Below are 14,699 nucleotides of genomic sequence, written 5' to 3' on the forward strand. Positions count from 1 at the left end.
ATAAATAAATAAATTTCCCCTTTACTTTTCATTAAAAGCAATATGTAAAATAATGTGGCTTTTATCTCCTATATTAGAAGTCAGTCCTGTTTTCAAATGTTCTGTGAGGCACAGTTTGTCAAATGTAGGATCCTAATTGTTGTTTCACAAAATGCAAAATGAACACATTCATATACTCACCTGTTTTTCCTTCTATTTAAATGATCAATTTCAAAAACCCAATCTATGTGGTCACAGAGAAAACCGTCTCCCTATTTTCAAAAATGAACTTCCAGAAAAAGTCAAGATAATCTGTTGACTTAAAGGCTGCTAAATGCCTGATGAAGTTGTTGAGTTGTAGAAATGCATCAGAACAAGAACCTATGTGTATGACTCTGGCTCTTAGTTCTGCCCTACAGAGTCAAGAATGAGCAATCCCGAATCCCTTCCTGATCCACGATTCTCAGACATTATCAAGCTTAAAACTAGTCAAAGAAACAAAACACAATCCCAGCACAGCCTTTGTCTTATGTCTATGACTGTTTTCCTACTTTTTCATCTGGAAATTTTGCTTGAACTTTCTTCCCTTTAAGTCCTATTGAGACACTGAGTACCATAGACTCCCCAAACTGATGAGTCACAACATTGTATCTGTGAAAGTTAGCAGCTGCCTCAGCTGGTTATGTCTCCTGAAGATAATGTTGATTGTCTCTGCAGGCCACATTTTTTTTTTTTTTGGCCACATTTGTAACGTTTCTGACATCCCTATTTGAATGAGAGTAGACAGTTCCATGTGAATTCTTTCTCTCTTTCTCTTTCAAACATTTTATCTTGCCAAGTTCTAGATCTTCAGGAAAAATGGAACACTCTCCAATGGAAACCGTGAGTACAGAATTCAATTCTCAGCGCAATTTGTCACTAATATTATTAAGAAATCTGTCTGCTTTGAATTTTCTATACTATCTTTAACAGGGTCATTAAGAATTGTTCTTACTCTCTCTCCTTTCTTTGAATGTTTCACTTTAAATAATAACCTAGGACTTATGCCCATATAGCAACAACTTGTTATGTCAATTCACATAGAGAAAAAAACAGGTAACATGAAAAAAATAATAAAGATTTGAGTCTCCATGCAATTTTGTAGCTGCAATAGTAATTGTGATCTGCAAAGAAGCAATTATATTTAGAAAGACTAATGAGAGAATGAAATTTAAAGTCTACGTTGAATGTTCTGACTAAGGTAAACTAGGGAACAGTATTTATGTCAACATGAGTGAAAGTGGAACCTATGGAAATTTTGCTGAATATTGTCACATAGGTTGGATCCCTTTAAAGGAGAGGGTTATTTTATGTTGTTTGTACAAGATTTTACATTCCACTGAAATACTAATAATTAGAAATTTATAATAAGTGGGTAAAAGACAGGTTGAAGTTAAACTTTGAATGTTTTTGAATAAAGCAAAGAAAAAGAATAAATAACACTTGACCTACATTTTCAAGTATGAAGAAACAAAAAAATTCCAATATTGTATATAATTCATTAAGTTAATTGCAAATAATTTCTAAAGACTTAATCAATTAAGTTTAGAATGCTCAGCACTTGCCAGTGAGTGACTTTTTTTGCTCTTAGAGGCCATAAAATTTCATTTCTTTTCTATCCATCTGAAATTCCATGATTTTGCTCATTGGACTTGCTCACTTTAGCTCACTTTCGTTCTATCTGCAGAAAAAGAAATCTTGGTACACATTTATGGGAAAAATTGAGAGAGTGTTTTGGATGAAAAGGGTTCTGTGGTTTAAAATTATATAAATAAACTGCAGTGCTTCAAACAATAAGCATTTATAAGCTTAAAGATATCTAAACATAGATCCAGCATAAGTAAATAAAAGCCTTGGGATATATAAGAAGGACAGCATGCTAAAGAAATAAAAACTAGCAACAGATAAAAGCATTTTTATTTATTTATTTTTAATGTTAATTGATGCATAATAATTTTCCAAGTTCACAGCATGCATTGCAATAATCTAATCATGTAGGGGCTTTTTAACTTTCAGATGTTGGAGAGCAGTGGGCCAAAGGTTTTGGAGACAGCAGAAGAAATCCAGCAGCGGCGTCAGGAGGTGCTGAATCGGTATGAGAGGTTCAAGGAACGGGTTGCTGAGAGGGGCCAGAAACTCGAAGAATCCTACTACTACCAGGTTTTCAGGCGAGATGCAGATGACCTGGAGAAGTGGATCAAGGAGAAACTCAAGATTGCAGAGGAAAAAAGTTATGAAGATCCCACGAACATACAGGTACTTCAGCTCCACAGATTTCCCCCACAGCAGACCCTAGGCTTCCGATGGAGGGAAATAGGTCTTTCATTCTATGATTGTTGAGGTGCAGGTGTGAGTGCAATCTGGTTCCATTTAGAGACAAAACCAGAGTAAGTAAGCCAGTGGAGTGGGAAGTTCAAAAATTGAATTAGGAAAAACCTAAATTTAGGAAAAACCTAAAGATGCATTTCCCATTATAAATTTGGAGAGATGAGGCTGAGAAAAGAAAAATCGAAAAACAAAAAAAGGCAGTCTGTCAGTTGTTTAAAGTAGAAATGTTTCTATGCTCAGAACTCACATTCTTGTGATTTAAGTGTCTAGCTGGTTAATAGTAGTGGATTGATGTAATAGAAAGATTAGATTACCTGTTAAGGACCGTAATTAAGTCTCTAAAGGACATACGTTTTTAACTTCTTAACCTTCAGGATCTTATTTACAAAGGAAACTCATTCAAGATAGAATTTGAAATTAAACCATGGACAAAAGAGCTCAAGGAATCTCTGACGTACCATGGGATTTCAATATTTTGTGACATTAAGGACAGAATCGTGATAAGGAATCGTAAATGCTTCTAAAGCATTTGCTTTCCATTCTCTTCAGAATCACGGTTTTTCTTAGTTTTTCTCCAAACTGCTACTTATGGCTCTTGTTAAATTCAAATCAAAAGTCCCAGGAGAAGAAGTTAGGTGGAGACTTCCACACCTACCTGTTGATGTGGTATTATAATACGCGCCATCATCTTGATCAGAAGAGGGGAATTCTCATGTGGAAAGGACGGGGAGTACCTGGAAAAAAATGAAAACATGTATGTTAAATGGATCAGTTCACACATGACAGCAAGAACAGTCCAGGATGCATGTTTTAAAATCCATTATTATGACTGGCCTCTTCATTCTGCTTTCCTCTCAGTGGAACTTAGCTGTTCCTAGCTTTCTTTGAAGGAGATGTGTCACGTCTTTTTTAATTCTCATAGGACTCTATGAAGCCTTTAAAATAATAGGAATTTGCTAAAGATTCCCCAAAGTCAGTGAGGACAGGAAAGGACCGACCCTCTCCATGGAGAGATCATAGAGAGATGTGGACCCTGGGACCCTTTGAAAACCTATGTTTAGGGGCATTACCCAAAGTGACTATTTCTTCTAGAATAGGACACTTGCAACTATGGCCACGGCTTGTCATCGAATCCAGGATAAGGAGCAAGTAATTCTGTCTGAAAGTAAGAGGAGAAGAATGAAGTTCACTTTATGGGCAGGGAGACCATGATTCATTATCTAGGAACTAACTCTGATTTCCAAACTTCAGGGGAAATATGAGAAGCACCAATCTGTTGTCACAGAAGTGCAAGCAAAATCCAGAGTCCTTCCTGAACTGGAAGAAATCAGAAAACTCCGATTTACTGAAGATCACTTTGCCCATGAGGACACCAAGGTAGATGTATGGTAGGGGTCTCACGGAGAAGTTTCTCATGGTTAAATTTGTTATTAGGGTTTTTAACTGATGATACCAGATATAAACCTTGATGTAGCTGGCTAAGAATAAGGGCGTCTGCCTCTGGTGTTCTATTGAGATTGAGGGAGAAGAAGTAATGGGGGGGGGGTCATGTGTTCCTTGGAGTAGGAAGAGAGCTGTGATTGGTAGATGTCATCAGATGGTACTACATTCCTCTTGACGCCACTGTAGGATTATTGGTTCACGATCAAGACCATTTCAACCTGCTCCACGTTTCTCAGATAACTCATAGCTTTTCCCAATGACTTTTCTGTTTTTTTTCCTCAACTTCAGACTTCTTGGCTCCTAAACTTTTTGAACAAGGGATGGTCTCCCCTTTGAATCTACTTTGAAATCTTTCCTCTTTGTCTGTGAAAGTTCTTTCTTTTCACACCCTATGCCTCACGACTAATATTATACATTTTCAAACTCTCCTTTACTTTTACTACAAAACCTCTAAAGTTCCATCTTCAGAAAATATTCCTAGAACTAAAGAGAACACTTTCTAACTTAACCTGTGCACTCTAGATATTTGCATTAATATAGCCATTTATGGTCTTTTATTTTATTAGTGAACGTTTTACTGTTTACATACTTTTAAGTTGTCAAAAACCTTATATTACATGTTTTCAAATCGGGGATTGTCTTTTGGATGTGGCATAAAATTCTATGCCTGGAATCCCGGTAATTTGAAAGACCGAGGCAATAGGATCACAAATTTGAGGCCAGCCTCAGCAACTTAGGGAGATCCTGTCTCAATAGAAAGGACCAGGGATGTGGTTCAAGGGTAAAGCACTGCACTGGTTTAGTCCCAATACAAAAAGAAAAAAAAATCTAGTCTATTTTACTATCAATAAAATATGATAAGGGAATATAGACTTTAACCAGAAAAGAGTCTTATTCGAAAGAACTCACAATGAAAATTTCAAAATTTATGTAAAATAGAAACAATTTTGTATCATTCGGTAACTAATATTCTACATTGATTTGAGAAATGATAAAAACATCTACCATCTGTCAAAATCATTAGGGCTATTAGAGAAATGCAGTCCACATGCTACCTTGAGCAACATAGGAGCTGAAAAAATATAATTCTTGAAGGTATGACAAAGATGGCAACTTCAGTTGTACAAGAAATGTGTTACATGGTGTTCTGAGCTAAAGTGGCAATCAAAACACTCTATATGGTCTCAAATTATATAGCCTCCAAATACTCTTACTGTTTTGGTGCTACTGATTTCCAGTAACTCAGCAAAATTGTAGCTTTTCTACTTTCTGTCAAACACTCAGTGCTGTTTCTTCTCTAGCATTACCACAGTTATTTGCTATTCTTAGAACATTTTCTACCTATCATCTACCTGTCAAAAATCTTTCTGATCCCTAAGGTTCAGTTCAAATAAGCACTGTACCATGCATCTGTCTTCCTGTTCATTTTATTGTCATTATTCCACCTTAAAACCCCAAGGCGTTTTTGCAAAAATTTCTCCCATGCAAGATTATATTTGGTCTAGTGTAAGAGCTGTTTTCATATGCATCCTATTTCTTTCTTTAGATATTTGTTGACCAATTAATGCATAAATGAATGGGAAGAGGAATCATTAATCCAGCTCTTTTTTCTGCACAAGTCTCTGAGTCAGTACCTGCTTCAAATCCTCTGTACCTAAATGATTCTGCCTCTGTCTCGCAAAGGCCCACCTGGAAGAACTCTCCAACCTGTGGGAACTGCTGATGGAGTTGATGCAGGAGAAAGGCAACCGGCTGTTGCAGATCCTGAAGTTCCAACAATACTTACAGGAGTGTGAAGATATCTTGGAATGGATTGGAGACAAGGTAAAGGACAGAATGCATACAGGGCCTCCCTTCCTTCTGTCCCAGGAACTTCATAGCAACTCCCTGCAGACTGCTCACAAAGAAGTCAGAGTGTTTGTTCTTGGCATTCATTCCATGGGAGGCCCGGGGATTCTGGCAAAGATTGAGAGAGATTTTGGAGATTGCCATTGTAGGGCATAAGCTTAAACCTATGGATCCAGATATGGAGAAGACAAGACTTACATGAAGAATACCACTTGAAATATGATCTGGGCTTATCCCTGTTCTACCTCCTGGGATCTTTAACTTCTGTTCATACTCTGGGGCTTGACTGAGAGTATTTCCAGCTCTTTCTCTAATCTCCTCTCAGTTCCTATATCCATGGGTTTTATTTTTCTAAATGCTTAGGGAATGTTCTCATATTTAAGATTGAATATGTACACAAATGTGTACCTAGTGCAATGTGTTGTAAGATATTTAGTATTTACAAAAGGGTGTTGGAGTAGAATCAGAATGAATTGACTCCTCACCTTCCAAAAACATAACAGGGTACTTCCAGAGGCTTGGGCGAACAGTGCACCTGATCTTACTGAAGATTTCTTTCAGAGATCCCTGTTCCCTTGGCCAAGGTGCCCATTCAAGAAGCGCACTCTGGTTTCTGGCTTTTCCTGGGGTTGGGGGCTGTTTTCCCAGGTTCCCCCAGGATCTGCATCTCAGAATGCAGAGGTTTTATTCTTTTGACCTGCAGAAACTCCTAAATGTTTATTAGTGGGTCAGTAAACTTTGCTGTATCTACAGGAAGCTATAGTGACATCCGCAGAGCTGGGTGAGGACTGGGAGAGAACAGAAATTTTGCATAAGAAGTTTGAAGAGTTCCAAAAAGAACTGGAAGCTCGACAGGAGAGAGTGGATGGAGTGAACCAGTATGCCGACGAGTGTGCTGCGGTAAGATGGGAGTGAGAGTCCTTTCAGGGAAAGGATTCTGGCCTCCAAGAATTTCTGGCCACAGATAGGTGGATAGGAGGGCAATCAAACATGGTGATAAAACAGAGGGTAGCATATTCCTGTAGTAACATAACCTGAGCACTTTCCTCTCCCCTTTGAATCTATCTACCCCTGGCCAGTTCATGGAAATGTATCTGTGTGAATATGTGTGTATGTGTGTCTCTGTGTGTAAAGGAGTTAAGTCTATAAGGAGCAATGAATTTACTGCTGTATTATGCAGTACATTAATCACACATATTTATAGGGCAGTCTTTGTTCATGAAAAGAAGCAAGAATAAGTTAGCAGGGAATACAAAATTTATGTGTGCTTATACACCCACACACACATACACACACAGACACACGTGCTTAGACACAACGTGCTATATTATACAATGATATTGTACATGAGTTTTAGGGGGTGGAAAGGAGAACAGAGTTAGTTTTACTATCATTTATAAAGAAATGCCTGAAATAAATTTTTAGTCTCTGAGTAAGCAAAGGGTCAGTATGGGAATAAGTGATCTTAGTATATGCAAAGACACTGTGTGTGTCTGCATAGAATCAGTCTTCCCAGTTTTCTTCTTTCTCTTTCCAGAAGAATAGAGAGAGGAAAGCCAGGATTTCATCTAATACACACACACACACACACACACACACACACACACACATATCTCTTAACAGTTGGCTATATTGTGCTTATCCACTTCCAGTTTCATGACGATCACAACCCATAGTAGGAATGTTCCTAGCTCTTTATTAACAAGAATTCAGAAGAATGGATTCTGAAGAAGGAAAACCAGCCAATGTTTCCTAATTTTTTTCCAGGCCACATGGCCAATGCTCTACGTTTTCCCTCTCTACCATTTTTTTTTCTCTTGTCGTACAAGTTTCCCATTTGTCTATTACTTCTTTAAAAACCAACACGAAATCTAAAACAACAAATGTGTCTTTTGTTCATGAGTCCATTGGCCGGATAGTTGAGCTGCTGGACTGGGCCATTCTCCTGATCTCACCTGGTCCTCTCGTGTGATTGAAGTTATTTGGTGGCCCCACTCAGTGGTGAAGGACCTAAGATGGCTTCCACCCTGTGTTTGGGCTCTGGCCAGGAAGATTTTCTCAATGTGGTCTCTCATTCTTCAGGAGGCCACTCTTCTTTATATGCCAGTGTCCCAAGAGAACAAATGGTTTCTAGAGACCTAGCTGCTGGAACTCATAGAAAATTACTTGTACCATATTCTGTTGGTAAGCAGGATAAAGGTTGACCCTAAGCCAAGGTGTGAGGAAACAAACTCCATCTCTTAGAAGGAGAAGTGACAAAACAGCATGATCCCCATTTTTTTTCCAGTCTACCACAGAAAAGATGAATCCAATACAATTAGAGTGCATCTTCTGCTCCTTGGCGTGGGTATTTATAGTAGAGCAGATAGGACCATACACTTTAGAAGGAGGATGTAGAAACTATGTATGAAGAAACTTGGGAATGGGAATGGAATGGGAAAGAAATGGGGACAGGAGGAGTTGAGGACTTGGGCATATAAGAACTCATCAAAATTGAGTCATGACCACAAAACAGTTAAGAAGCAAAGTCCTAGGATTTTGGAAAATTGTCATACCACACAAAGGGGATTTTCTTTTCTTCTCCTTGGTTTCTAGTTTACAGGGGATTTGGCAGGCATCAAAATTGTGGAGCTCTGAAAATAACATCACGACTGGGCATTCTAGTCCAGCACTGTAGGCAAAGGATATAAAGTCTGGCAGGTTGGTTTTGTGTGTTTTGGTTACAGGGATCAGGTTAGAGCCAGGGAGCAGGGCTCTGGTGAAGTTCAGTGTCTACTTGTGGTGGTCATTCTCTACTTCTGACAAAGTATAAACGGTATGAAAAAAAATGTGTTTAAATGACATTTGATGTGACTTCATCTTTGCATAACTCCAGTGCTGATTTCCTTCCACAGGAGAGCCATCCTCAGCTGCCTTTGATAAAGACAAAGCAGGATGAAGTGAACGCAGCCTGGCAGCGTCTCTGTGATCTGGCTCTCAGGCGACGTGAAAACCTGTACAGTGCTGCGGACCTCCAGAGATTCAAAAGGTGTGGATCTGGTCACTGTCTCATAGAAGACTATTAAATAGCAACATGCCATTTGGCCTCTGTCTACTCCTCTTAGCAATTAGTGATCAATAACTCAAACCAAAGTGCATCATGTGCTTGCCTTTCGGACAGCAAAGGAATTAAGGAGACTGTGATCCAGTCTATAGCCAATACCGTAGTGGGGGGAGACCAAAACAATAACCTCAGAAATAACAGTCCTTGCATAATAGTGATGGGAGCTCTGCAGAAAAGTGATTAAGAATTAGATGGGGGTGGAAGGTGGATTTGGGAAGAAAGAAAGTTCTCATGAATAGCTGATTCAGATATGGGAAGCATCTCTGGATGCTCAACCATCAGGAGGCATAGTTTCTTAACATCTCAATGGAAACAAATAACAAGAAAAAATATTTTAAATTACTTTCTGCTAGTATGGAGGAAAGTAGGTAATTGCTACCTGGGAGAATGAGGCTGGTGCATGCTCCATGCTCTGTGGCTCTCTTTGTCTTGCAATGCCTGCCATCTTGTTTTGTTGGAGCTCATGTTAATGTCTCGTAGGGATATGACTGAAGCCATGCAGTGGATCAAGGAGAAGGAGCCTCTAGTCACCTCTGAGGACTATGGCAAAGATCTTGTTAGTTCTGAGGCCCTGTTTCACAATCATAAGGGACTTGAGAGAAACCTTGCTGTCATGGACGACAAGGTAAGACAAGTTGAAGGAATGGCTGACCCCTGCAATTAGAAAATGTATTTTATAGACCTCTTGCCTAACTCCATGCCTTCAAAGGACACCCTACATCCACTATTTTCAACAAAGGAGAAATTATGTGACATTTGAATATTTTTCTTTATTCTATTTTTTTTTTTTATTGGTCGTTCATAACATTACATAGTTCTTAATACATCATATTACACGGTTTGATTCAAGTGGATTATGAACTCCCGCTTTTACCCCGTATACAAATTGCTGTATCACATCAGTTACCCTTCCATTGATTGACATATTGCCTTTCTAGTGTCTGATGTATTCTGCTGTCTGTCCTATTGTCTACTATCCCCCCTCCCCTCCCCTCCCCTCCCCTCCCCTTTTCTCTCTCTACCCCTTCTACTGTAAATCATGTCTTCCATTTGTATTCTCTTGACTTACCCCTCCTTACCTCTTATATGACATTTTGTATAACCCTGAGGATCGCCTTCCATTTCCATGCAATTTCCCTTCTCACTCCCTTTCCCTCCCACCTCTCATCCCTGTTTAATGTAAATATTCTTCTCAAGCTCTTCGTCCCTACCCTGTCCTTGTTTACACCCCTTATATCAAAGGAGTCATTTGGTATTTGTTTTTTAAAGATTGACTAGCTTCACTTAGCATAATCTGCTCTAATGCCATCCATTTCCCTCCAAATTCTATAATTTTGTCATTTTTTAATGCAGAGTAATACTCCATAGTGTATAAATGCCACATTTTTTTTATCCATTCATCTATTGAAGGGCATCTAGGCTGGTTCCACAGTCTTGCTATCGTGAATTGAGCTGCTATGAACATCGATGTAGCAGTGTCCCTGTAGCATGCTCTTGTTAGGGCTTTAGGGAATAGACCGAGAAGGGGAATAGCTGGGTCAAATGGTGGTTCCATTCCCAGCTTTCCGAGAAATCTCCATACTGCTTTCCAAATTGGCTGCACCAATTTGCAGTCCCACCAGCAATGAACAAGAGTGCCCTTTTCCCCGCATCCTCTCCAGCACTTATTGTTGTTTGACTTCCTAAAGGCTGCCAGTCTTACTGGAGTGAGATGGTATCTTAGGGTAGTTTTGATTTGCATTTCTCTGACTGCTAGCGATGGTGAGCATTTTTTCATGTACTTGTTGATTGATTGTATGTCCTCCTCTGAGAAGTGTCTGTTCAGGTCCTTGGCCCATTTATTGATTGGGTTATTTGTTATCTTATTGTCTAATTTTTTGAGTTCTTTGTATATTCTGGTTATTAGGGCTCTATCTGAAGTGTGTGGAGTAAAGATTTGTTCCCAGGATGTAGGCTCCCTATTTATCTCTCTTATTGTTTCTTTTGCTGAGAAAAAACTTTTTAGTTTGAGTAAGTCCCATTTGTTGATTCTATTTGTTAACTCTAGCGCTATGGGTGTCCTATTGAGGAATTTGGAGCCCGATCCCACAGCGTGTAGATCATAACCAACTTTTTCTTCTATCAGATGCCGTGTCTCAGATTTAATATCAAGCTCCTTGATCCATTTTGAGTTAACTTTTGTGCACGGCGAGAGATAGGGATTCAGATTCATTTTGGTGCAAATGGATTTCCAGTTTTCCCAGCACCATTTGTTGAAGATGCTATCCTTCCTCCATTGCATGCTTTTAGCCCCTTTATCAAAAATAAGATAGTTGTAGTTTTGTGGATTGGTTGCTGTGTCCTCTATTCTGTACCATTGGTCCACCCGCCTGTTTTGGTACCAGTACCATGCTGTTTTTGTTACTATTGCTCTGTAGTATAGTTTGAAGTCTGGTATAGCTATACCGCCTGATTCACACTTCCTGCTTAGTATTGTTTTTGCTATTCTGGGTCTTTTATTATTCCATATGAATTTCATGATTCTTTTATCTATTTCTACAAGATATGCTGTTGGGATTTTGATTGGCATTGCATTGAACTTATAGAGAACTTTTGGTAATATCGCCATTTTGATGATGTTAGTTCTGCCTATCCATGAGCAGGGTATGTTTTTCCATCTTCTAAGGTCTTCTTCTATGTCTTTCTTTAGGGTTCTGTAATTTTCATTGTATAAATCTTTCACCTCTTTTGTTAGGTTGATTCCCAAGTATTTTATTTTTTGGGGGCATATTGTGAATGGAGTAGTTGTCCTCATTTCCGTTTCAGAGGATTTGTCGCTCATATACAGGAACGCCTTTGATTTATGCGTGTTGATCTTATATAATTCTTGCTTATCCAAGTTCATGGGATACTGAATAGTCTTTAATTTTATTCAAATTATTTTTATTTAAATATACTTATATGATTTATATTCTATTGTCTTCTGTTATATATTTCAGAATATAAAAATAAAATGGTATCTTTGAGGATATTTCTCTAGTCTCTCTCAGTAAACTACCCTATGGCTAGAACCATCTGTCCACATTTTCTTCTGTTGCAGTTGAGTCCTGCTTCCTTCTGTTCTTCACTCAGTGTATCAGGGAGGCATTTTCTTCTTTTCATTCTATGATGAACACTGAGACTCTTGAGGTAAATCTACCTTTAGATTTCCTCCTGTAAGCTGAAAAGCCCCAGTTCCTATATCTAGAAGACGAGACACATGCATCCTAGAACTTGGAGGAAGCCTACCTCCTTGAATGTTTCTTGTCCTTTATTTCCTCCCTTTATAATGTTAGCCACAACTGAAACCAGTTACTACTGAGTGTCCACAGAGCAATCAACCCACAGAAAGATCCACACTGCTGTTCTTTCATTGTAACTCTGTCCCTGTGACCAGTTTTTACAAATATCCACCATGCATCTTCTTTCATTCTCTCTCTCTCATTTGTTTTCTGGTTTTTGTTCTTTTTTAAAATAATAGTAAATAATTAAATCCTAGGATTTGATGAATAATGATTTTTAAAAAATGCCAAACCGTACAAAATACCTGATTATATTTGAGTATGATGAAAGAATTAAGGTAACACGTGGAAAGTCACCTGTATCTACATTTTGACACAGTCATCTGTTCTTCAGGAATTGTGATCAAAGTGGTATAGTATTACTGGGATTTTCTTTGCCTTGTGGGCAGAAATGTTTCTGTGACTCCCACAGTAAAATTTCGGGAGACAATATAAAGGAATAAATGCAGAAAACTTGCTGCCTCAATTTCATTTGATTGACATGGTTCTGTTCAGTTTTCTATATCTACATGGTTCAATTTGGGTGGATCATATGTGTCTTAAAAATTTGTCAATATTATCTAAATTTTCCAGTGTATTAGAATATAAAACTTCAAAATAGTTTCTAAAGATACTCTGGAATTCAGAAGTGCCTCTCTCTCTCTCTCTTTGTTTAAATCAATCTCGCTTATCATTTCAAAGAACTGATTATTTGTTGCATCAATCATGTTACTGTGTTTCATTCTCAATTTCATTAATTTCAGCTCTGATCCTCATAATTTCCTGTCTTTGATGGATTTTTGACACTTTTAAGGTCTTTTTCTAGGGTCTTGAGGCATAACATTATCAATTATTTATTTGGGATCTTTCTTTTTTTCTTTTTAAAGTAGGGACTTAATGCCATAAACTTTCTTCTTACAATTACCTTCCTATCGTCCCAGAGATTTTAATTGTTGTATCACTATTCTCATTTTAAGAACTTTTAAATTTCTTTCCTGATTTACTCCTCATTTAAAGGTGCCTTGTTTTATTTCCAGGTGTTAAAATAATTTCTGTTTTTTATCTTGCTGATTTCTAATTTCCATCATGATCTGATAGGATGCAAGGAATTATTTCCATTTTTGTAATTTCTAAGTAGTGTGTTTTGCTCTAAAATAAGATCTATTTAGAGAAAGTTTCATGTGCTGCCAATAACAAAATGAATTCAACTGCCAAAGGATGAAATATTAATTTGGGCTTGTAGTCTACTTTGATCTGGGAGTAGCCTTTCTGCTTGCTTTTGGTCTTCATTTGCATGGTATATCTATTTCCATTCTCTCATCTTCAACCTATGGATGTCTTTGCCTATTAGGTGAGTCTCTTATAAGGAAAATGTGGCTGAGTCTTGCTTTAAAAAACAATTCTGCTCCTTTATGTATTTTGATGGAACAGTTTAGACCATTTACATTCAGTATTATTAAGAGATACGATTTATTTCTTGCCATTTTGATTTTTTCTAATGCTTAATTCAGACTTGATTTTTCTTTAATTCATTATTATTACTAGTAATATTCATCCGTATGTTGGCTTTGATTTTTATTTGTCATTTCTTCTGCATGAAATATTGAGTATGTGTTGTAGTGTAGGCTTAGTGGTTATGAATTCTTCTAGTTTCTGCTTATCATGGAAAGTTTTTATTTCAACTTCAATTCTGAAGAATGGTTTCACTGGGTATATTAATTTTGGTTGGCAACTGCTTTTAGTCAGAGCTTATTATATATTATTCCATGTCTTCTTGTATTTTAGGATCCAGGTTGAGAAAATTCTTTTTGGCTTACCTCTAAATGTGACCTGCTGTTCTTTTCTTATGACTTTTAAGATCCTCTCCCTATTTTGCTTGTTAGACATTTTAATTATAATCTGTCTTGGAGAGGATCTTTTTTGATCTTGCCTACTCGGGGTTCTAAATGCCTCTTGTATTAAATTTCCCTCATTCCCGAGGCTTGGAAAATTTCTAGAAATTAATTTATTGCAAAGGTTATCCATTCCTTTAGTTTTAATTTTGATGTCTGCCGCAGGCCAGCTGCAGCAAAATAGCTGGGGGGGTGACGAATAACTTGTGCACGTTGATACAGCAGGAATAGGAGCCATTTATTGTAGGGCAACAGAGCTATTTATACATTTTGCACAGCTTATCTTAATTAGCATAAACTAGATACATCAATCAACCAATAAGGAATCTCCACACTTAATGGCTCACTTTTGTTACTTCTCAAACCACTCCCTCTGACATTTTGCCAGGCACCATCCAGACTTGTTTACGAACTCTAACATTTCTCTGGCAAAATACCAGGTGTTATTTTTGACTTATTTACAGACCTTAACAATTCCCCCTTTTGTTTAATTTAAATAAAGACCATAGTGGTTTTTACAGAAACACCATAAATAACCTGCTACAAACAGAAAGTGAGGATACAAAATGTAACAATACCAAGCCAACTTATGGCTCCATGGAAGAAGCCCTTGGAAAAATTATACCAGCAATGACACCGTTAGCAAAGATAAAGAGTTACAATTTGTTGTACATTACAGTTTGTTGTCTCAGTCCAGGTAATGCAGTATCTCAATAGAATAACTCACAGTCCAGGTAAATCACAGTCCAGGTAAGTTCTGCAGGCAGC

At 37.8% G+C, this 14,699-nt stretch overlaps 1 protein-coding gene across 1 annotated transcript in view; it reads left to right on the forward strand.

Moving 5' to 3' along the window:
* Positions 1-837: 837 nt before the first annotated feature.
* Positions 838-14,699, forward strand: part of Spta1 (spectrin alpha, erythrocytic 1) — a 76,392-nt gene continuing 62,530 nt past the window's right edge. Inside the window, exons 1-7 of the mRNA XM_026407964.2 lie at positions 838-861; positions 2,035-2,274; positions 3,598-3,723; positions 5,473-5,613; positions 6,391-6,537; positions 8,532-8,665; positions 9,221-9,365. Coding sequence (XP_026263749.2) covers positions 838-861; positions 2,035-2,274; positions 3,598-3,723; positions 5,473-5,613; positions 6,391-6,537; positions 8,532-8,665; positions 9,221-9,365 — 957 coding nt within the window. The remainder of the gene's footprint in view (positions 862-2,034; positions 2,275-3,597; positions 3,724-5,472; positions 5,614-6,390; positions 6,538-8,531; positions 8,666-9,220; positions 9,366-14,699) is intronic.

The sequence above is a fragment of the Urocitellus parryii genome, chromosome 11 (assembly GCF_045843805.1).
Source record: "Urocitellus parryii isolate mUroPar1 chromosome 11, mUroPar1.hap1, whole genome shotgun sequence".
Taxonomy (NCBI): Eukaryota; Metazoa; Chordata; class Mammalia; order Rodentia; family Sciuridae; genus Urocitellus; species Urocitellus parryii.